This window comes from Pistacia vera, unplaced genomic scaffold, assembly GCF_008641045.1.
Source record: "Pistacia vera cultivar Batoury unplaced genomic scaffold, PisVer_v2 Contig483, whole genome shotgun sequence".
Classification (NCBI taxonomy): Eukaryota; Viridiplantae; Streptophyta; class Magnoliopsida; order Sapindales; family Anacardiaceae; genus Pistacia; species Pistacia vera.
The window spans coordinates 523497-547152 of record NW_022196316.1 but is presented as its reverse complement, the minus strand read 5'-3'; the positions used below and the strand labels follow the sequence as shown (position 1 = coordinate 547152).

The 23656-nt window shown below is 35.0% G+C and overlaps 3 protein-coding genes and 2 pseudogenes across 3 annotated transcripts; 2 read left to right on the top strand and 3 right to left on the bottom strand.

Annotated features, from left to right (window-relative positions):
* Positions 1–399: 399 nt before the first annotated feature.
* On the bottom strand, positions 400–5902 carry LOC116146725. Its single transcript, XM_031432147.1, has 7 exons — positions 5703–5902; positions 4302–4434; positions 2374–2459; positions 2187–2265; positions 1951–2060; positions 1351–1415; positions 400–666 (listed from the first exon to the last, which is right to left on the bottom strand). Exons 1-7 carry the CDS (start codon positions 5847–5849, stop codon positions 573–575), a joined length of 714 nt encoding a protein of 237 aa, XP_031288007.1. The 5' UTR covers positions 5850–5902; the 3' UTR covers positions 400–572.
* Positions 5903–7463: 1561 nt separating this feature from the next.
* LOC116146852 lies at positions 7464–9930 on the top strand (annotated as a pseudogene).
* Positions 9931–12336: 2406 nt separating this feature from the next.
* Positions 12337–13276, top strand: LOC116146812 (glycine cleavage system H protein 3, mitochondrial-like). Its single transcript, XM_031432263.1, has 4 exons — positions 12337–12527; positions 12612–12700; positions 12793–12963; positions 13071–13276. The coding sequence occupies exons 1-4, from the start codon at positions 12413–12415 to the stop codon at positions 13194–13196; spliced, it is 501 nt and encodes a 166-aa protein (XP_031288123.1). The 5' UTR covers positions 12337–12412; the 3' UTR covers positions 13197–13276.
* Positions 13277–13439: 163 nt separating this feature from the next.
* On the bottom strand, positions 13440–15863 carry LOC116146821 (beta-amyrin 11-oxidase-like). The gene is made up of 8 exons (XM_031432272.1): positions 15623–15863; positions 15067–15547; positions 14420–14686; positions 14253–14342; positions 14094–14172; positions 13894–14000; positions 13696–13817; positions 13440–13601 (listed from the first exon to the last, which is right to left on the bottom strand). Exons 1-8 carry the CDS (start codon positions 15859–15861, stop codon positions 13505–13507), a joined length of 1482 nt encoding a protein of 493 aa, XP_031288132.1. The 5' UTR covers positions 15862–15863; the 3' UTR covers positions 13440–13504.
* Positions 15864–19925: 4062 nt separating this feature from the next.
* LOC116146851 lies at positions 19926–21212 on the bottom strand (annotated as a pseudogene).
* Between the last annotated feature and the right edge of the window lie 2444 nt (positions 21213–23656).

Below are 23656 nucleotides of genomic sequence, written 5' to 3'. Positions count from 1 at the left end.
GAAGAGTTTATTTAATATCTCACAGCATTATTTGTGTCAACGAGTTTTAGAAACTCATGCTCGATGTTTATAAATTAAAGTTGATGTCGCTAATAACATAGGATGTGACATTTACTAAGCTTAAGTTTCCGGAAGGATGAATAAAGGAGAATGAAAACATAATCCAGACATTTTGACATCAGAAATTAAATTTTCTGGGTTTTTCTTTAAGTCATGATTAAGAACAGAGGGATAAAGATTTGGGGTTTTTTAATATCTGAGCCATGGCATTGCACTCTATCAGGCATTCCAATTCCTGTAAATTTCTGATTGGCTGCCTCGGGAGTAAATTGAGAAAGTGTTATTACTACTAGTTTTGGTAGAGAGGGCATGCAAGAAAAACAAAGATAATAACAATAAAAACAGAACACTGCATAGAATTTACAATTTAATTGGTCAGTGACAGAGTAAAGAGTAAAATATGATCAAAGTAGGACAGTGATTTAATTACTTGGCTCAAAGTTGAACTTCTGTGCAGTTGTGTATATACTGTTTTATGGGTTAATAATGATCAGAACAGGTGTTTTACATGCTCAAAATTGACCTGCTCGAATGTCTCTATCCAGTTGATCAGCATTATGGGTCCCAGGAAGCTCTCTGAAATCATCATTGAAGATAGAATATGCACTGCAGGGATTAGGAACAAAACATAAGTTTCTCCTGGAAAATTCGGTGTTATCAATTTTGTTCAACAAGGCACTCATTTCAATTAAGAAAAAAGTGCACAGATTAAAAACAGGAAAATAAGTTTCTCCTGGGAAATTCAGTGAACGATCTCATCCAACAAGGTAATCATTAGAATAATGGAAAAACCACATTGGATACTACAAGAAATTGAAGCATAAACAATTTAAAAAGCAACCAGTTTGAAAACATAGGAAAGAATCAAAGAAGATGAAGAAAATTAAACGAAGATAAGAGTCAGTTTGGTAAACTGACTTTGCTCTAACTTCTAATTCACTGTCAGCTGTAACAAAAGCAGTTGAACAATTCATAAACCATGCTTTTAGAAGCGCTATGAGTTTTGAAAGTGCATTTGGAAAATTCTTATTGTCTAATGCTAGTGACTATGTACAGAGACTAAAATAAACACGATGCCCCACCAAAAAAAAAAAAAAAAAAAAGAAGGAAAAAAAAAGGAAATCATAAACTATTCGTAAATAAAATAGCACAAGGATTGTAAAATCAAATTTCAATAAGTTCTATAATCCATAACTTTTTTTTTTTTTTCACATGATTTTGTAATAACAATTAAACTTCAACTACAGTTCATTAAATCAAGAGTATGCCAATTTCCCCATTAGGTTATACCTTAGGTCTCCAGGTCGTCGCTGTCCAAGATTCAAGAAAATGATAGCAAAGGCTGTCCCAAGTATCTGAATAAAAAACAGTAACAAGGAATTGCAATATCAAATCACTTTCCAACAAGTGATCCAGGGAAATGCGAAGACATATAATGCAAAAGACAATGATCATTAAAGTTCATCCTGTTAAATAACCTGCAGGCTTGCAAATCAAACAATTCAACACAATTGGTAATGACACAGATCTTTTTCACTTCTATGTACCGAAAACAAGAAAAATCAAACAATACAATAAATCAAAGACTACAATCCTGATCAACTCAAACTAAGCTTTGTTAACAAGATACCATAAGAAAGAAAAAAACTGATTTTTCAACACAAAAAAAAAAGAAAAAAGAAAAAAAGCTTAATTATTTTTAATTGTAAATTTAGTGTGGTCTAATTCTTCCTAGGCCAAGCAAAAAGCAGACAAACAATTCATAAAATTGGACAAACACTGAACTGAAATCTGTATTGACTTTTATATACTAAAAACATCTTAAAACAAAGTAATATTAAATTATTAACAGTGTTATTATGCGTTCATAAATAAATGAGAGACACTTACATATAAAGGTCCAAGATCCCATCGATGTGCAATAGGTGCAAAAATAAACCATAGAATGATAATAGCCCACACCTTTAGGCTGAGTGAGAAAATTGCCATCAGAAGCATATCTATCAAAGAAACACAAAGGGAAAGGCATTAAGCAGATTGCTGTTTTTATTTTTCACAAAATACTATAATCTAGAATAATCGGCAGATTTTTTTTTTTTAAAATATAACTTCAATTAGATGGTTACCAGGAAGCTTTAACTTATTATGTAGGAAAAAATAAAGCCTCCTCTTCCACTGGCTTGTTGATTGTGGGAGTTGAAACTTCTAGACATTCACAAATTGACGAATTAGTTAAAAAAAAAAGTCAACCAAGAGATGTTTGAACATTAAAGTGGTATCCAAATTCATAATGTTACTAGCTAATTCTATTACCATATCTAAATCATCATCATCGATATAAGTATCATCATGAAGATGTTTGGCAGGTGCCTTTGGTTTGACAGCAGCGATCACGCAGTCTTGAAAATGTGGGTAGAAAGGTACAATAAATTAATGGGCAAATGCCAACAGACACAAAAGAAAGATTTTCTCAGAATCTAAAACAATCAATTATAGGAACTGAATATGCTTACAGTAACTATGACATGGAGCTTCTCTACAATATAACTTGGCATACAGTTGTGATTCATGTTATATTCATATATATGACTCAAATTGAAACCAAAAACATGAATGTCTAATTTACCAATTATAGATTTTTTATTTTTGTTTTTATTTCTACAAGTTGAATTACAGTGGCAAAACAATTAGGTTTCTTCCCCGATTTCAATGCGCAAATTTCATTGACCTGATCCTTACCTTTGCTTTAAACTAAAAACACTACCTTCCCTCTTTAAAATATCGCTAACCTTCTCTACTGTTATGAAGTCTCTGTTTAATTTAACGATTAATTTGAAAAACATATTTGGGAACTCTCGTAATGTTAAGAAAAATTCACTGGGACGTCCCTAATGTTAGGAAATTTTACATACATTCTTTAACGGCAGGAGAGGTCAATACCGTCTTAAAAACAGAATGGTTCTGTTTATTTTCAAGGCAAAGATGAGGGAGGTCAAATAAATTTATGCATACTAATTTATATTAATTTGCTCAACAGTTTATTGATCTTCTGAAATGGAAATATTAATATTTCTTCCTAGAACAAGAATCTTAACAAGCATTGACAAAAAAACAAAATCCCAAAAGTATAAAATCTCCGCTCAGTATAGAATATTACAAGAAGATATGCATGTGATATCTTTATAAAAATCAAATGAGCAATCAGAACTGGCAGAACTCTATTTATCTACTTTTTATTTTCTGAGCAGTATTTGACCTTATACTACTTGTTGCCTTATATTTTAACCTTAAACAGATATCAGAATACTTCATGATGAAAGCTTTTGTAGTTGAATGGGGTAAACAAAATGATGAATATGGAAAATGTTTAGGGCTATACTCAAGTTTTGAAAAAAAAATAGCAAGAAGGTTAAGACTTCAAGATGGCAACAATGACAAGTCTCTTTATGTTTGACAATTGAAATTCGATAGCCAGATTATGGAGCTAAGTAAAAGTGTAAAATGAGAGTTTGTTCTTCTCCTTAAAGAAAAATAGAGAATGCTAACTGGGAGCATTATTAATAACCGAGAAAATTAAAAAGGCTGGGATCTTTTTGAAGAGTATCAAGGTAGGGAAATCTTGTTGAGCATTTTTTATTAAAATTTTTTATAGGTCTAGGGTTGAGGAGTCAAAGGAACCTGTAAATAAGAAACCTGTGGCTAATTAATAAGTGTAACAAACTAACTATCGTGCTGAAAGTTAGAAAGAAGAGATAATGAAGAAAGGGAGAAGAAGGAGAGAAAATAGTGGAGAGCAATAAGGTAGGCAACTTTGCTTTCTAATAAAATATAATCAAACTATACTTTAGCAGAAAGAGTACATAAAAAAATCATCATTTGGTAATTCCAAGGACATCCGAACCAAAATTGAATAATATATCCGCCTCTCTTAGAAATGAGTTTGGATTTTGGTTCTGTACATTCAATGGGACTATAACCCAACCCCCTTTTAGTATACCGAAAGGTTAGCAATATAGCTTGACCATATTAAAAAAATATAATAGACAACTATACAGACCTCAATTTGTTCTGAGTTTCATAATTCTGTGAAATGGTCAGTATACAAAATTATCTAGCTCTCCTAGTGCCAGGCTAGTTTGCTTAGAATTAAAATGTCAAGAAGAGGAGAGCTTTACATGAGAAAAATTTCAGTATATGTGTAACATATTGTATCAAGGACTAATTGAAGATAGAAACAATACCTCCATTACTGAGTTTGAGATACACTTCGTCCTCGTCTTCTTTGTCAACCAAAACGTTCCCCCGCAAAATAAGCCTCAAATTCTCTATTGGTAAATGTTTACTTCTGGCAACCACAGTCCTCAAATCACACACCTAAATACATAGAAACAATACAAGCACACACAAGAATTAACACACAATAGAATCTTCAAAATCTTAACCATCTAAAATCTTCTCCTTTACTAACAATATATAGTTTGATCACTGTCAAAACCATCCAACTTATCTATGTTCTGAAACCTCTGAAATTGATTTAATATCAAAAGCAGAAATGATGGAAAGATATTCTGCTAATATATCTTTGCCATAGCTAGACATTTTCCAGAACATGTGAACTAGTCCAAACACCCTAACGTAAAGATAAGAAAAATAATATCTAGTGGCAAGGGAGTTTTATGAGGGTGAAAAAACATAAAGGTATCTATCTCGTTAAAGAATATGATCAATTCATTTGAATGTTAAAACTCATATTGTTTCACTTCAAAGTACATTGATATAAGCCGAAATATTTCTACTCATAATTCTTGTTCAATTTCCCAACTGGAGACTATGTTCAACCAAAAACAACATTGAGCTGGTTGAGTCCCAGATAGGCTGGTAATGGGTGACTGCTTCTCTGTCCATCATGAGAATGGTTACACACCAAAGTATCCAACAAGCTTCATCAACCTTCTGCCCCTGAACAAAACTATATCTTCTGCCTGACGGGTACAATATATATATAGCCGGGTAAAATCACAAGAATAACGCTCTATCTGGAGTGCATTAACGTCAACTCTCTACAAAACCAGCAAACTTTTAACAATATCTCCAACCTGATTGTTACGAATAGCTTGCTTCAGGAAATAAGCCTAAAATAATCTAATAATAGCCCATCCCCACACATTTTTACTGTTGTTCAAAAATTCAAAACATGAAAGCAGGAGCTACCAACTGTGAAAACTCTAGGAACTCATTTTGCCAAGCAAAATATCTTACAAAAAAAGAAAACCCAATTAGCTCCGCTTATTTAATCTACAATACGTGTCATAAAAAGGTACACATGCCAAAATGGAGATATTCAGCCTTCAAAAGTTAAAAAAGAAAATCCAATTTCCACCTTCAAAAACTTTCTAGGGAAAATATTTTCCCAAAACTAATTTCCATTTGAACAAATGGATCCATATAAAAAATTGGACATATATCTACTAATTAATTTAATATAGTTCGATTCAAAAATATATTAATTAGCACTTAAACTGCGAAGTAATAATAATCATGAACAGATCATAATTTCATAAAAGCGATCTGGGTATTTCAATTATGTTAAAGAAAGGATGAATTACGCATAAATTAAATAAAGTAGAAGAAAGGAAACGTACTTTGATTGAAGAGGCGACAAGAAGGCGAGAGGGGCGAGCAGGGCCGACGGTTTTGATGGTGATCTCCACATTATTATCGTCATCTCTTCGTTTATTGCTGTCATGATTGGTCTCCTCTACGATCTCTCCCATGACATTTGATCCCATTCCTCACTCAAACAATTGGATCAACCGCAAGAAAGCTGAAATAAAATAATCGCTACCTTGAGTAAACGAGGGAAACTTTGCAAACTTGATGACCTTGAAGGGGTTTAAAAGAATTAACCACTCCCACTAATTTTGTCGCGTGAAGACAAAAATACCCTTATCTTCGTATGACGCTCCTTTTTTATACGTCATTTTAAAAGTTTATAGTAAAAAAAAAAATTAAAAATATTGTTAATATAGATTATTAGACTTATGTTTTATCTAAGTTTAAGCATATTATAAGATAAGCATCTTAAAAGGGGTTATNGAAAGCTGAAATAAAATAATCGCTACCTTGAGTAAACGAGGGAAACTTTGCAAACTTGATGACCTTGAAGGGGTTTAAAAAAATTAACCACTCCCACTAATTTTGTCGCGTGAAGACAAAAATACCCTTATCTTCGTATGACGCTCCTTTTTTATACGTCATTTTAAAAGTTTATAGTAAAAAAAAAAATTAAAAATATTGTTAATATAGATTATTAGACTTATGTTTTATCTAAGTTTAAGCATATTATAAGATAAGCATCTTAAAAGGGGTTATTATTATAGATTATTAAGTAATCGTTTAATTTTGTTACCAATTTATTGTTATAAAAGTATTATTTACCTCTTTATTAGAAAGATTTTTGGTTTTTTATTAGATTGTTTAATAATCTAAAAGAAATAATGAGGGTAGATAAAATTAAGTAATCTCCTAGAGTTTATATAATAATCCATTTGAAGGGTAGATAAAATATATATAATCGTAAAAAATATTCACGAGAAGAGTATTATAATATATGAAAGAGATCTTAATTTCAAATTTTCATGACTACTAATAAGAGGTAGTCATTGAAAGCTTACTTAATCGTTAACTTTAGAGTCTCGAAAGACTAGTTAAACCCGGACACCCGGATTAAAAAAAAAAAAAAAAAAAAACCTTTGGGCGTATTGGACAGTAACATAAGAGTCCCATTTATTTGATTTCCTTTCACTTTCAACCCTCTTTTCTCCATATACATATTTTGATTATGAAACAACCCAGTAAAATGAAAACATATCAATGGACTCCTCGTTCGCACGTCATAAGAATGACATCACCCATTCAATTAATCAAAAGCTAATTTGAAAGCAGTTATTTGTATTCTTCCCTCAGTGTTTTACAACTTACATTCATGCAAGAGTGTTTTGTATATTCAGTTATTTGTATATCACTCAGTGTTTAGCAAGTTACATACATGAAAGAGAGCTACCATTGTTGCACAGTGAAAGATATTACGAATGGAATGAGCAAGAGATTTTATTATACTGTACACAGTTTGTTTGGACATATTTTACGATGATATCAAATGGAAACAGGAGAATCCGAGAATATCCCGATTGTATGCTTTACAACAATGTGCAGAAAAGAAAAAGCAAGCTCGGTTTGTCGTCGGTGCCGCCGATGAAGTGATATTAATTCGTTCTTTAAGGGACAGGCAAACGACAAACATGGCTCTCTGAACCCAGAAGCTCCAGCTCTATATACAAATATGTACATACGCACAGAGGACAATTCAGAGAAAACAGGAGAGATTGAACAAAACTCAAAACATGAAGTTAGATTTCCTCTGGTTGATTTTGGCTATTTTTCTTGGCACTTACCTTGTCTTGTTTGGTTTTCTCAGGAGAGTAAACGAATTGTATTATATTTGCATGTTAAAGTTGTGACAAGCGACGTTATCTCCCTCCACCTGATATGGGATGGCCTCTGCTTGGAAACATGGTAACATTCATCCGAAGTTTTAAGTCCAGTCACCCTGATAACTTCATCTGCAACTTAGTTGACAGGTTAATTAAATTCTTAGTGCTTGTTTAATTGTAATCATAAGTGCTTAATCAACATCTAAACATCTCTTAATTCTTGAGTTCATACAGATATGGAATGTAGTGACTAATTAGGGCTCTCAACTATGCTAATCAAATCAATCAGTGAGCAAACACAATCTTATCAAGCAATAGAATCAGAGATTAATTAAAGCATGAAACAAATCAGAAAAAACAATTGACACAGGGGATTTATAGTGGTTCGGCTAAGGAAGCCTACATCCACTCTTCAAGGCACACTATAGGATATTTCATTAATCAAGAGAACCAAAGGTTACAAAGAGTAAACAATCAAAGAATAACAAGAAAGAACACACCCGTTTCAACCCTCTCTCCACTCCCTTTGTATTCGCACAAAATGGTCAAAAATTTATACATATTAAGACCCCATTGATCATCTTCTAGCTGTCCAGAAAAATCTGCAGTTTGTTAGAGCAGAGGAGCACTAGAATCTTCTGTCGTTAGGGTTGAGAAGGAACCAGAGAAGGCGTGAAAAGAGTTATTCATTCTGTTGCAACAGAATGAAATTCGTGTGCCAGATAAGGCACTTAAGTTTGATAGTTGAAACACTGCCGTATTGGTTTAATTTGAAGCTGACTTCTTTGACTGATGTTGACTCCACCGTGGCATACACAAGCCACATCATCATCACATGGAAGAACATGTATCTACAAAGCCTACCTGTTTGGAAGCCCAAGTGTCATAGTTTGTACCCCTGAATCCTGCAGACGGGTCCTGATGGACGATGAGAAATTTGGAGTTGGTCATCCTGAATCAATCAAGCAATTAACATGAAAAAGATTATTTCATAGCATTTCAAGTGCAGAACACAAACGTCTTCGCAGATTAACCACAAGTCCAATCAATGGGCACGAGGCATTAGCCATGTACATTGGGTATATTGAAGACATTGTGGTTACTGCATTGGATGAATTTGCCAGTAGAAACAAGCCAATTGAGTTCTTGACAGAGATGAGGAAGGTTACTTTCAAAGTCATTACTTATATCTTTCTGGGATCCGGCTGTGATTCAATTAATCTCGAGTCATTAGAGAAATATTATACTGATTTGGTTTACCGATTCATGCCTCCAGCCTTTAACATCCCAGGTCTCCCTTTTCATAAAGGACTCAAGGTAAAGTTTTATCAGGGAATTATTAACATTTGTTTACTGAAAATATGAGCTTCATCATGGACTTTTTCTTTGCTTACCAGGCAAGAGAAATGTTGGTGAAGATCTTCCAGAGACTCTTGGATGATAGAAGGGCAATGAGGGGAAGTGACAATGAGAAAGAATCAAAGAGAGGCATGATTGATTTGATGATGGAAGTTGTAGATGAGAATGGTGAGAAGCTGGAGGATGAAGATATTGTAGATATTCTTCTACTATTCTTGTTAGCTGGCCATGGAAGTTCTGCACTTACTGCAATGTGGGCGATAGTTCACCTGCATCATCATCCAGAAATGGTGCAAAAAGCCAAGGTCGAGACTTGGAAATTATAATGAACTTGCAAAGTAAATAATCAATACATAAAGAGAGACACTGCATTTTCAGATCATAAAGTTGTTCTTGTTAATTTTTCTGGGCAGGAAGAGCAAGAGGAGATTATAAGGAGAAGATCCTCAACACAGAAAGGATTAAATCTCAAGGAAATTAAACAGATGGAGTATCTTGCTACGGTAATAGATGAAACATTGCGGAGAAGCACTCTCTCATTTGCAATATTTCGTCAGGCAAAAGTAGATGTTGCCATGGAAGGTTAGTGAAGTCACTCAATGCTTCATATTAATTGTCCTTCTTTTATTATGCGTCACAAAAGGAGAATTACATAATTATTTTTGCAGGTTATATTATACCAAAAGGCTGGAAAGTTTTTGTGTGGAAAAGAGGTGTTCATATGGACCCTGAAACTTACCCAGAACCAAAACAATTTGATCCCTCAAGACGGGAAGTAACTTAGAACACAATGATATTTAAAAAAATCTCTTAAATTATTTCTCGATCTATAAACTTATCGATGTTATTTACCACGTCAACTCATCATTTACTAGCAGAATCATGTAGCGAAGCCAGGAGCTTACAAATCCTTTGGAGCTGGACCAGGATTTGCCCTGGAGCTGATCTAGCCAAGCTCGAAATTTCCATTTTCACTACAAGAAAAAGTACTTCTTGTAACCAATTTTTTTGTAATTAGTGTAACAAATCCCACATTGAAAGCGTATTAGGGAGGTCTTGGGCTTATAAATAGGAGGAGTCCCTCTACCTAATAGGTTAGCCTTTTGGGTGTGAAACTCCCAGCCCGTGACAAGTGGTATCAGAGCAGACCCAATCCGTCTTTCGATGTCCCGCCAAGCGTCCACGCAGGGGCGTCCACGTGTGATTGTGGGTCTACACGAGAGTGAGGTGGATGGATAGGCAGGGGGCCCCACCTGTGACGAGGGCGTCACAGGATTAGGTGGGGGAGAATGTAACAAATCCCACATTGAAAGCGTATTGGGGAGGTCTTGGGCTTATAAATGGGAGGAGTTCCTCTACCTAATAGGTTAACCTTTTGGGTGTGAAACTCCCAGCCCGTGACATTAGGCAAAGATAGTTGCAGATATCCCACATTTAGTAACTAAATTCCAATTAATCGGCCAAAGGAGAATAAAATTCTAGGGCCCATTTATTCTTGTCTTTGGCATCTAAAATTAATATTCTGCGAATAATTTGATTTGTTGCCCAAAATATCACATTAGCGGCTAATTTATTTGGTTGCCAATTCTTGTGCGAACACAATTAGCAACTACAACAAGAGATTCCGCAACTAAAATTATGGTTACAAAAAACAATTATTTGTAACTACTGAATAATTGCTAAATTAGATGCAAATATTTATTAATTAATTTGTAACTATTTTTATTTGTTACAAAATAATACAATTACGAAATATCCAAGCTTCTGATAATAATTATAAAGGGCCTAGGGTACATTTGACAACTAATTATTTTGTGTATATTACAAATAGTTGCAAAAACTCATGTCTAGCAGCTAAAATGTATTTAGCGTCTAAGCTGGGGACTATTTCAACTAGCAATTAGAGACTAACATCGCCAAAAAAAAACTTTCCGCGCTTAATCAACTTTTTAGACGCCCATACTTTCTGCGACAACGATTCTGCAATTACGTGGCGACTACGAAATTTAAACGCACAAGATATTTAGCGTCTAAATTTTACTATCGACGTCTAATTTTGCTAGACGCTGAAAGCCATTTTTCTTGTAGTGAATTTCCTACATTATTTTGTGCTTAACTAATATATATATGCTTAATAATCATATACTTTAAATGATCTTTTCATCAGTTAAAATTTTTGACATATTGTAACATGACCTTAGTTACCAAATAAGATCATCCAGCAGTAAGTCCACATAAAGAAATCCAATCAACTTCAGAGCCCATTTCTGACCATAGGTTTTAGGCCCAGCAGACACAAAACCTTAAAACAATACTATTTAATCCAAAGTTTGAATTAATGTACAGATAACTATCATATGTATTAAGATTTAATAGCTCTATTCCCACATTTATATTTGATTCATGGACTGTGGTTGATGAATTTCTCCTTAATATTTTATAGAGTGCGTTTGTTTTATTATTTCACCAATATTCTATCCTTATTCCAAATACCAATGTGCGTTTGTTTCCTTATTTTCAAAATCATATCCTAAACTAATTTTTTTAAACCCCTTAGATTTGTTAATTGACAAAGACACCCCCAACAAAAAAAATTATAAATTAACAAAAACACCCACACCCACCCATAATTGTCAGATTCTGGCAACCACCATCGATGGTGGCCAGAATCTGTCACAACAGTGCACTGCCGGCTGGAACTGGTCGGTAATGCGTCGATCTGACCTTTTCCGGCTAGATCCATCGTAGACTTGTTCAAAAAAGGCTAGATCTGATCGTCAAAGACAACTATATCCTTGGCCGTCACTGACGGCCAGATCTTGCCTTTTCTGACCAGATTGGTGCACGATCAGCTAGATCTGGCCGAGCGTACGCTGTAACGCCAGATTCCGACAATGGTGGTCGGAATCTGGCAAGTGTGGGTGAGTGGCGGTATTTTTGTTATTTTATAAATTTTTTATATATTGGGGTATTTAGTTAAATTAGCAAGCCTAGGGGTTTTTTTTGTTAATTTGTAAATTCTACCTCGTAATAATCACCCAATTCTACCTACAAATAATATTTCAAAAATACTACTCAAAATAATAAAATAAACACACCTTATTTTATTTTTTAATATTAATTTATAATTATAATCTAATATTGGTATGAACTAAACTAGAATATATGTCATTTCCCTCAAACAAACATCAAAATTAGTTCCTAGTGATTAATGGTCCCTCTGTTGATCTTGAATGTGACTGAACCTTCATGTCATTTTTTTTTTTTTATTCTCATATACTTTACTCACAATTATCCATTTTGAATTAAAAAAAAAATGGCATGAAGCAATTACAGATAAAAATAAAAGCGAAGTAGAGAAGGACTAATCAGGATGAGGCTTTCGTTACCCACCATTCATACAAGATAAAACCAGCCACGAAAACCTTCTTTTATCTCCTACATTTTCCTATTTGCTTGGAGAGTTTAAGCTTCAGATACTTCAGCTCAAGATAGTAAGCATGGCGCTCAGAATGTGGGCTTCTTCTACTGCTAATGCACTCAGACTTTCTTCTTCTTCTTCCAAAACTTCCCTTTTTCCTGCTGCCTTTTCCCTCTCTAGATGCTTCTCTTCCGGTACTTCATTTTTCTTTCTTTTTTGTTCCTTGATGTTATCAGAATGTTGTTGACATGGGGTTGATTTCATTTGTCTTCTTGTAGTTTTGGATGGGTTGAAGTACGCGTCTTCACATGAGTGGGTGAAGCATGAAGGCTCAGTGGCCACCATTGGCATCACTGATCATGCTCAGGTTTTTTTCTGTTCTTTTTTCTCTGTGGAGATATTCAGGTTTATAATTATAAGAACTTGAATGTTTTTTGTTTTTGGTTTGCGTGATTACAGGACCATCTTGGGGAAGTAGTGTTTGTGGAGCTGCCGGAACCCGGTGGCGCAGTCAACCAAGGCGGCAGCTTTGGGGCCGTGGAAAGTGTGAAAGCAACCAGTGATATTAACTCTCCAATCTCTGGTGAGATTGTTGAGATTAACTCAAAGCTTACTGACTCTCCTGGCTTGGTAATTCTCCCTTTCAATTTCTTATTTTTTCATTATCCTTAGCAATATAATGTAGGACCATATTTTGAATTGATCTGTAGCTAATTTTGATGGTTTGAAAAATGAAGATAAATTCAAGCCCATATGAAGAAGGATGGATGATAAAGGTGAAGCCTAGCAGTCCATCAGAATTGGAGTCCTTGATGGGTTCAAAGGAATACACAAAATTCTGTGAGGAAGAAGATGGTCATTAGTATATTATTAAGATATGTTCAACTTCCAAACATTTTCCTCTTCTTTGTTTTAAATTACTACCTGTTTGTTTGTGTTGTCATTTTCATCTTCATGAAACTAAATTTAATAAATCCTTATGATCATTATTAATTTCAGCTTAATGTGTTTTTCCTCTTAACTAATCTTGAGTGATTAAATCCTTAATTTCATGTATAGCTTGGAGAAAAACTGAAAAAGAATTATTTATTATTCTCAAACTTCATACAAGTAAATGGCTATATTACTTGACTACATAAACGAATTAAATTTCTGAGAAATGTGTGGATGTTCATGATCTGAGTTTAATTACTTTTGCAAGACAGTTATCTGAAGGCTTTGGTATTGGTAAGTACACAATTCGGCAACCTGGATTAAGTTGTTCAAGCCTGCAATTAACAGAAAGAAAAGAGAAAAATTAGAGAGATAAAATAGTACTTCTAAATTCTGTCTAACTTATAATAAAAGTAATGTAAAACTCACTTGTAGTTAAGGAGAAAATAATGAAGGAAAATGGAGACTTCAAGCTTGGCTAGATCAGCTCCAGGGCAAATCCTGGGTCCAGCTCCAAAGGGAATAAAAGCTCCTGGTTTAGCTACATGGTTCTGCATTCAAGTTAAGAAAAATTAATAACATTGAGATTGCTTTTTGTGTGTTTGATGAATTTGGTGTCCCCCTTACCTCCCATCTTGAAGGATCATACTGGTTTGGGTGAGGGTAATTTTCAGGATCCATGTGAACACCTCTGTTCCAAACCAAAACTTTCCAACCTTTTGGTATCGTATAACCTGCAAATCAATAATTTTCTTTTACTCTTAGACATGATAGAATTAAAAAGAGCAAAAGGTTAGGGGGGAAACTTTAAGCATTCCGTGAGTAACCTTTGATGGTAACATCTACTTTTGCCTGGCGAAAATTTGCAAATGAAAGATTGGTTCTTCGCAATGTTTCATCTATCACCTATATCATAAACAATAAAAAACAATGAAAAATATGCAGCTTGTTGCAGACCATGATTAGACTAAGCAAGTTAGTTTTACCTTAGCAAGATATTCCATTTGTTTAATTTCGATGAGATTCAATCCTTTCTGTGTTGAGGGTCTTCTCTTCATAATCTCCTCTTGTTCTTCCTGCCAAGTTGGATTGCTTCACAAGTTAACACAATCTTTATCACTTAAAACTAAAATTTGTGTAGACAATCCCAAACCTTGGCTTTCTGTAGCATTTCAGGATGCTGATGCAGGTAGAGTATCGCCCACATTGCAGCATGCGCTGAGCTTTCATGACCGGCTAATAAGAACATGAGGAGTAAATCTTTGATATCTGCATCCTCCAACTTTTTACCATTCTCATCTTCCACTTCCATCATTAAATCAATCATGCCTCTCTTCGCCTTCTGCTTATCTTTACTTTCCCTCATTGCTCTTCTTTCATCTAGAACAGTTTGAAGGATCTTCAACAACTTATTTCGTGCCTGGTCAGAAAGAAACATGAGGTTAAGCTCATAGATGTTATCTTCTTCAACCTTACATCGAAAATGACAATGAAAACCTTTTAACAGCTAGCAGTAAAAGGTTGATATATTCCTAATTAAGATCTACCTACCACCAATTATTGATAGAAATGGCATGGTTGAAAACATCAATATTGCCGAAGTTTATTGTTAAAAGCAAGTAAAGAGATTTGTCCCCTTGAGAGTGACTTGCAAGAAAGCACATTGTTATTCGGCCCAAAATAAATAAAGCCTCGTGGTAAACGCCAGTTTCATTCAAGAATTAAATAAACATTTTGCAGAATCTTGATTATTCCTTGTGATGGTATTATCTATGAATCAGTATGACCAAATTAATTTACCTTGAGTGCTCTGTGAAAAGCGAAACCGGGGATGTTAATGGCAGAAGACTTCAATCCGTAAAGTATATCAGTGTAATATTTCTCCACTGATCCAAGAATCGAATCACTATCGGATCCCAGAAAGATGTGAGTGATGACTTTGAAAGCAATCTTCCTCATCTCAGTCAAGAACTCGATTGGCTTGTCGTTTCTCGCCCATTTATCCAATGAAGTAATCACAATGTTCTGGATGTACTCAATGTACATGGCTAGAGCCTCATTGCCAGTGATTGAACTTGTCGTCAGCTTGCGGAGTCGCTTGTGTTCTGAAACTGAAATGCTATGGAATGATTTTTTTCCTGTTAAATGCTTGGTTGAAGCAGGATAACCAAGTGCAAATTGCTCAGTGTCCATCAACACTCGTCTACACGTTTCTGGGGTGCAAACTATAACGCTCGGGCTCCCAAATAAGTAACTCTTATATATACCTGTTCGACCATATCTGTATCTCCAAAAGATCAGAATTATGAATAAGTGTGCATGCAAGACAATTGAAAGGGAGAGAACTTAAACAAACCTGTCAACTAAGTTGTAAATGAAGTTATCAGGATTACTGGATTTGAAAGCTCGCAGGAAAGACAACATTTTGCCGAGCACAGGCCATCCCATATCACCTGGAGGGAGAGCCCGCCGCTTCTCGTGACTCAACCTGAAACTAACATAATACCACTCGTTTATTCGGCTGAGAAATCCAAACAAGACACCATAAGTGCCAAGAAGAATTGCAAGAATCAGCCAAAATAAATCTAACTCCATATTTGTGGTGTTTGTTTATGAATGCAAGATAGTTGATCGCTCACATTTATATATATATGCAGCTTATTGTCTTCAATAATACGCGTATCAATAGCTAAAGAGTTGCTTGGTCCAAAGAGTTAGGTGAATAGCCAGTCTTCCATCTTTTCTTGTACTTCATTTTATAAGAATATTGCATCAGGGCAGCAATGACAGAATTTTGTAGTCTTTGACATGAAAATGTTTATAGTTGAATTTTTGTCTTTTGACATTAGTCGATCGACATAAACAATACCAAATTTTAAAAAAATTACACATGTCCATAGTAGAAAAGGGACTACATGTATGATGTCTTCTATTCATTTTTGGAGTATTGGTAAAGTCATTGACTTACAATTTATTAGTTCAGCGTGAGACGAGTAACAATGTTTTTTGAATTTAACTTCTTATATTATACATATAACTTTAAAATGTACAGCTATATATATTTGGTCATATCTCAAGATGAAGATTCTATTGGAGTTGTCAGCCAGTTCAACAATATCAGGTGATGCAGACACATACGGTGTCCCATTGGTGGTTTGGGCCTATCTCATGACGAGCCGTTATAGGATTTCTTTAAGTAATAAAACTCCTAATAGGATTTTGACTTAGTAAAATAGATCCTAGTAATATTAGGTTTTTCTTATTAAACCTAGTATATAAACATATTTTTTCTCTTGTATTAGTGATATAACAAATCATAGACAAATACATTTATTATAATAAGAGAGGTGATGAGATATTTCAATAATATTGATTCCACTGAAAATAGGCCAAATTTTGGATAAACTACGATAAATATTTGTTTGGTTTTGATTACTCTCCAGATTGTTTCATATTCCTGAGCAACGCAGGTAATTCATAATCACGCCACTTATGAATTATTTTTGAAGCTGAAACTTAAGCTAGTTCATGGAAGTTGAAGCAGTCATTTTTTCTTGAAATATTTTTGATAAATGGCACAGTTAGACTTGCATTGATTTATTTGTTAATATTTAGTTTATTGGACCTTAAAGTAAATTACAAATATAATAGGTGGTCACTTGGTGAGACTTAACATAAGATTTATGAGTAATTTAAAGTCTTGCCACCAAACCTCAAGCTAACTGGTTAGTTTATTTGATTCCTGACTTAACTAATACTACCGCGATGAGATCAATAAATTATGAATTCCCAGAAGGCCAGCAGTCCCAGTTCATAAATTAATATATCTTATAGTTATAGGACAATATGATTTGTAATTTTGCAGTAAATATCCTGGGATTAATCTTATTTACAAAGGGACGTTCTCCCACTTAAATAGTAGTGTCAAATTCACTCTTCTCAGTTTTGGCATTACTGGATGGATCTTTTCATTCACTTGAAGTTTTTACCAACATTTGTCACCATGCTTGCGATGCTGATTCCTGCGTCGTCAAGGACGTTTTACAATTTGATTTTAGTCTTTTATGAAGCAATTACTGCGTCGGAAAAGCACAGTTTTTCTGTAATGTCCTTCTCATATTAAAATTTTGTGCTTTGATTTTCGTAATTATGTTGAAAAGAATGATAATGAAGCAAGAGAAGCTATCAATAAGATAAGACAATGCTTTTAATTAAACTGTATTGATGCTTGATTTTAACATAGAAATGCTAAACGTGTTTAGAAGTCACACGTGATTATGAAAATATTTAGTTTAATAAAAGGTAAAGAACAACGTTTAAAGTGGTTCAAATGCTCAAAAACGAATCCTACGTCCATTGATATTTTATTAATGAGAGTAAAATTAGGTCGCTTTCAACGAGTTGAGTTACAACAGGAGAGAGGGTATACTATTCTAGTGTGAAATTAGCCAATCTCGCAAATGAGAGAGAAGACCTCTATTTATAATGGGACGAATCAAGGTAATGATTACTAAATCTACAAGTGGGGTGGATACCGTATCATTCTCTGCGTCCTATTGCTTATATGACCGAGTGATTTCCTCGATTTGTATAGAGATTGGACACGTGAGTGATTTCCAACCATCCGCTGGCATGACGTCCATCCACTGCACTAACAGGGACATGTCACTCACATCATTATGCGACGTGGTTGCGTCTGATCGATCGCTAAACTTCCAAGTTCTGATCACCCTATGTTGACAAGACCCTGTGTCAGCCCTACTCTTTCAGGCATAACAAACTGCTAGACCGGCTGCCGACTGCACTGAAGTAATGTGAGGCTGTTGAGCTTTACCGCCATTTGACAGAGTAGGAGAAAACAAAAAATAAGTATGTATATTGAGATTTATTTGGATGCTACTACTCAACTTGACCAACTTTTTTTGACAGATTTTACTCAAGGCTGGCCACCATCAATTTTATTATGCATATTTGTTTCCATGAATAATCATAAGTCTCATTGGTGCTAGTACGTAATTGGTAAAAAATGAAACTTAATGCTTTGTATTCTATAATCTATATATATATTTTTATAACCGGAGGTGTTCGGACCAATTTACATGCATTTCAATTAATCTTCTGAGACCTTAGAATTATCGATCAAGTACGAGTTCCAATGGTCACCTCTATTAGCAACTGTGATATTCTATAGAAAATTGTTTATCAATACATGCATATATTCAATGGAGTAGATTTGATGACCAAGTCTTTCCTACATTTCTTAAAAACTTAATTGGTTTAGCTGTAAAATTCATGCAGCAAGTTAACTAGGAAGACTAAAAATAATTCCTATGAGAGCCATTTTAGTAAAGTATTTTATTGAAATTAATAAATTCACGCAACTTAGTTTTAATATTGTCTCATCTCAGAATTTAATCCTAAAGTTTAAAAACAAATATGTAAAAGATTTAGAGTTAACGACATGTTCGGTGTTCCCATCCAAAAATGACCCATTGAAAATTTCATACCCACCCGTTTTTTAAAAATCCTTTTGCTACCCAAATATTATGTTTTTGGTGGGAAATACAATGATTTATGAAAATATCCTTAGCCTCTTCCATTGCCGACTGGGAGCTGGGTGCTGCAATTAATCGAGCAGGTGGTGTACGACCTTGGGCCAGCGAGGTTGGCGTGATCTGGGAGACAATAGTGGCCGGAAAATACACAACGCCAACAACCAATCAAAAGCCACGGATCCAGCACCCAAAACACTAACAATTTGCGGAGGAAACCGCTGCAAATCGCCACTGTCCCAAGGCGGAAAGAGTTAGACACAGGTGGCAAATGGCGTGCACGAAGGGTTCGGGGAGGGGTGGGTTTTGAAGAGCAGAGCGTAGGGAGTTGAATGGTGGTGGTAGGGGGCATTTTGGGTGATTAAATCGGCAAAATAAAAAAAATAAAAAAAAGGCCGAAAAGATGGAAAATCGCGCAAAATCTCAGGCAGCGATTTCAGGCGACTGACAGTTGCATTGAGCTTGGGGTGAACGAATTAAGGGTGAGAGAGGCTCGAGGAAGAGGATGGAGGAGGCAGTGAGTTTTTAGGCGGTGGTTTTTTACGCAGGGGATTCGACCGTGAAAGCGAAACAGAAAATCCGGCTACCGTCTGAATGGAGTGGTGGTGGGAAATGGTGAGTGATGACGACAAATGGAGGCTTGGTTTTCTAGACGAAGTGATGGGGATTCTGTGGGTGGTATCGGAAGTGATTTTGGATGCCGGATCTGCCAGAAACGAAAAAACCGCCAGCCTTTTCTCGCTAAGTGCGCCATCTCTTTTATTTCTCTTCCCCGCGACCAAGTATTTGTTAACCATTCTGCCTTTTACCCTTCCCACAACAAAAATTGCTAACCTTGGGTACTAAAAGGTATTTAAAAGTGGGTGGTATGAATTATCAATGGCTCTTTTTGGGGTGGGAGCATGTCGTTGACTCTAAATTTATTTTAAAAGAATACCATTTTTATCGGGAAGAAAACTTGAACCACTTACAAAACAAAAGTCTTTTAGCAGCAAATTAAAAATTGTGGCTTCATAAATTGATCCACACAAAACACAATATATCACAATCCAATTTATTAAAGAAAATTCAAAGCCCTTATTAACAATAACAGTAGAAAATCTGAAGTCAAGCACAAGCAATACTGGGGTTGAAGTGGCATATTCCGTAGCTCCCATTGCGCTCAAAAATGGCCATTTCTTCATCATCTCAAGTAATCAACGCTTCAATTCCATCGCCAGATCTCGTATCGGCCAAAGCAATTGTATTCTCACTATTTTGTTCACACTAACATGCCAAACGGTTTCCCCCAACCAAAATCAGTATCAACAATGGAAATTTGCACCAACTCGTACACTTGTAAACCGTCATCTCCCTATTGTTCTTGAAAAACTCTCCTCTCTCTTTTAAAGCTCCCAAAATGGCTAAATGACCTTCTTCCCCTTTAATTTATCAGCCTTTTCATTGCAGAAGTTGTTGAAAGCTTTTCTCATCACAGTCACCACTCGGTGTAGTTCCAAGTCATCCTTTTATCTTCTTCTACAGCACCATAAATGGCCAGACAAAGTTTCCGAAAGCGGTTTCAGGAACAGGAGGGTCATTCTTTTGCGGAGATTCACAGCCTGGAACAAAACTGATGGCCTACATGACTCTGATTTTGATCTGTTGGCGGCCATGGCGCATTTCATATGAGGGCGCACCAACTCAACTCTTAAGGATGGCGATGCATCGCTAGTAAAATGGTCATACACTTTATCCTTAGTTCCGCTATCTTTGATGCACTGAAACAAATCTCCTCAACGCAAAGTTCGCAGCTTTGATGTTCACTGAGCCGACATTTTTTGAAAATCATCTCTCGGGGGCAGAAGATTAGGCCCATGAAATCCGGGACAACTGGTTTGCAAAATAAGCACTAGCGTTTGTCCAGCTTCGAAGGAAAGTGACGAGGGCTGACATATCACGCATTGTGTAGTCAGAGAAAACTAATAGCCGCCCCACCGCAGGTGAAGCTAGTGAACTGAACGAGCAACATGCGCCATTGGAAAGCTCCACGTTGTGTAGTCATGCTGGGCAGGAAATGATCGGTTAAATGAAATCAGGTTGTGAAAGGAACTGAGAGAGTTGATATTGACTTTGGCTTCGTGAAGAACACGCCTTGATCGTTGCAGTCGACGGTGGGCGGCGTCCTGGAGGCGGCCGGCAAGAGTAGAAGAGGGTTAAGGTTTTGGAGAGTGACTCCTGGGGTTTGGGAGAATTTGAGAATTGTTAAGAGTGGAGGTGTAGAAGAAGGTCATGGTACCATGAATGGAGGGGCGAGCTGGTCAGAAGAGAGAGTTTGAAGGTTTGAGATGAGAAGGTGTTGGAGAAGAAGGTTTGATACATCTTCTTGACAATTTCAGACTTCATTTCAATCATTTTCCTTCTCCTCTTCTTCTTCTTCTCGCTCTTGTTGATAATTAGTTCTTGTTTGTTGAATTGACTGTTTTTTTCTTGTTTTGAGGACCGCACATTTCTTTGTTCATTATTTCCTCCCTTTAATTTATATATTAATTTTGTAGTGGGTAGACAACTCCAAGACTTTTAGGTAACGAAGACAATCTTTTTCATGTAAAAGAATGTCTGTAATTTTTTTTTATATGATTCTATGATAAAGTCTAAAACCTTATTATAACTTTCTTTCACAAATGTTAGATAATTCTAATTGATTAAATGAGACTCATTATTAGGACAAGAGTCCATTAAACTACCATTATGAACTATCATATTCATTTATAAGAGAAGTTAATGAAAGGTTTGTCATTGTAATATACCAATATTCTGTATATATATAAAAAATGAAAGTGTACACCCACAACTGCTCTACAAACTTTTTTACAACTCTACGTAGCAGCTCGAATTGGTTAGCTTATAATGGATCCTACTAATAAATTGTAACTGACCAATTACAGCTGCATGCGGGTTGTGAGAGAAAATTTATGAGAAGATTTATAGGATTATTAAAAAAAAATAGGACAATACTACATTAAATATACAATATACATTACAACAATCTCAAAGCTTTTTCTCACAATCTTATCACATTACAATTGATCACCTGACATGGGTCTGATTGCCAAGATTGCGAGTCAATCTTTATTGTAAAGAATAATGCTCTATTCAGTTCTGTTATAGATAGATATATGAGCTTTTTATTTTTAGTTTTTATATGAGTGGATAGTGAGATTATTTTATAAATGAATTTATTATACTGGCTAATCAAATCTAAATATAAGTCAAACAAATAAATATAATATATGAAAAATCCTTTTTTTATTAAAAAATAACAAAAAGCTGACCTGATTTCACCTGGTTCTACTTACTTCCATCTTAGTCTTTCTTTTGTTTTAAATTTTAATCTACCCTTGGCACAAGAATTCTGACTTGTGGGCAACAAATTCTAATTTAAGGAAATAATACAGTTATCACGAAGGTGCTATTAAATATGTGACATAATTCTGATCATCAATTAATATTAATTCAAATTAATCATATTTAAGATTTTATCACATCATTCAGTGACGATCGATGCATCTTCAATAATTCTAGCATTACTCTTAATCTACATTGATTTCTTAAGTTATTCTTCTCCTTTTTGTTTAACCTATGAGAATTACGATCATAATTTATTTCACCCATCTCATTTAAGAGGTTTAAATTTATCTTCACCTACACTCGTATAAAAGGATTCAAAACTTTAACCAAAGCTTAAACTAAATTTACGAGAAAGTATTGAACCTCATTAAATGAGGTGGGTAGGAGATAAATTTGTGTCCTACGAATATGATGAATAATAATACATGACGATTATAATTACTGAACCCACAGAAGCGGATGATAGAGACATAAAGCATCTTCAAAATGTCATTTTCTAGTGTCTTTTATTCAATAAAAATTTATTAGCACAATTATATTAGCAACATGTTTATAGATTTAACCAAAATAGAAAGTGAGAAGAGTGAGACTACTCTTCTTTATGATTATTTGAAATAGTGCAATTTAATAGAACAAGGAATTTTTCTAGTGTCATTACCAAAATATTGTGGATTGATTCAATCTAGGATTTATCCTTGACGTCTTCAAAGATGAAATCCTAGGTTCAAATCAAAAGAGATGCGCATAAATTCATAATATCTTGACATGGTCGGCTGTTACAACATTATTACGAGAGCTTCTTGATCCTGGCAAGGCAATTGTCTTTAGGGCTGACATGAGGCAAGTATCTTACTGAGCATCCTGGTTAATTCTCTCCAGCCTCAACATATTCAAACACTTAAAGTTAGATAATGCAGAATATTCATAAATGCAATCAAGTAAAATATATGCAGTGGAGAAACTCACTTGTAAAGAACGAAAAAATAATGAAGAAATGTAGAAATTTCAAGCTTGGTCAATTCACTTCCAGGGCATAACCTACTTCCTGTTCCAAAAGAATGTACCTTCCACTTTGGGTTTTGTTCCTACTTTTCATGCTTCATTAATTGCATACAGAAAATTCATCTATACATTTGATGAAGAATATGAATCATCTTAAATACTTACATCCCATCTCTGAGGATCAATTTTGTTGGGTTGAGATGATTTCGGAATCCAAATACAGCCCTAAACCACCAATACTTTCCATCCTTGAGGAACCAAATATCCTTCAAAGTGAAGAATTTATTTATGAATTGCAGAATGGGAAAAAGAATAACTGAGTGTTAATAGGAAAGAGAAAATGCGAATTACACCAATGTTGACATAGTGCTTGCCTCCCAAAGTTAACAGGGAGATATTCGCCACGCGCATGTTTCATCGATTACCTTAGAAAGATACTCCATCTG

Excerpts from the sequence above, each read along its gene's own strand:
- LOC116146725 (XM_031432147.1), bottom strand. The coding sequence starts at position 5,849 with ATGGGATCAAATGTCATGGGAGAGATCGTAGAGGAGACCAATCATGAC. Across the intron at positions 4,435-5,702 it reads TTGTCGCCTCTTCAATCAAA|GTGTGTGATTTGAGGACTGT; the intron begins GTACGTTTCCTT and ends CTATGTATTTAG. Across the intron at positions 1,416-1,950 it reads GGGATCTTGGACCTTTATAT|ATACTTGGGACAGCCTTTGC; the intron begins GTAAGTGTCTCT and ends TTTTTTATTCAG.
- LOC116146812 (XM_031432263.1), top strand. The coding sequence starts at position 12,413 with ATGGCGCTCAGAATGTGGGCTTCTTCTACTGCTAATGCACTCAGACTT. Across the intron at positions 12,528-12,611 it reads CTCTAGATGCTTCTCTTCCG|TTTTGGATGGGTTGAAGTAC; the intron begins GTACTTCATTTT and ends GTCTTCTTGTAG. Across the intron at positions 12,964-13,070 it reads TTACTGACTCTCCTGGCTTG|ATAAATTCAAGCCCATATGA; the intron begins GTAATTCTCCCT and ends TGAAAAATGAAG.
- LOC116146821 (XM_031432272.1), bottom strand. The coding sequence starts at position 15,861 with ATGGAGTTAGATTTATTTTGGCTGATTCTTGCAATTCTTCTTGGCACT. Across the intron at positions 13,818-13,893 it reads ATGATCCTTCAAGATGGGAG|AACCATGTAGCTAAACCAGG; the intron begins GTAAGGGGGACA and ends ACTTGAATGCAG. Across the intron at positions 13,602-13,695 it reads TATTTTCTCCTTAACTACAA|GCTTGAACAACTTAATCCAG; the intron begins GTGAGTTTTACA and ends TGTTAATTGCAG.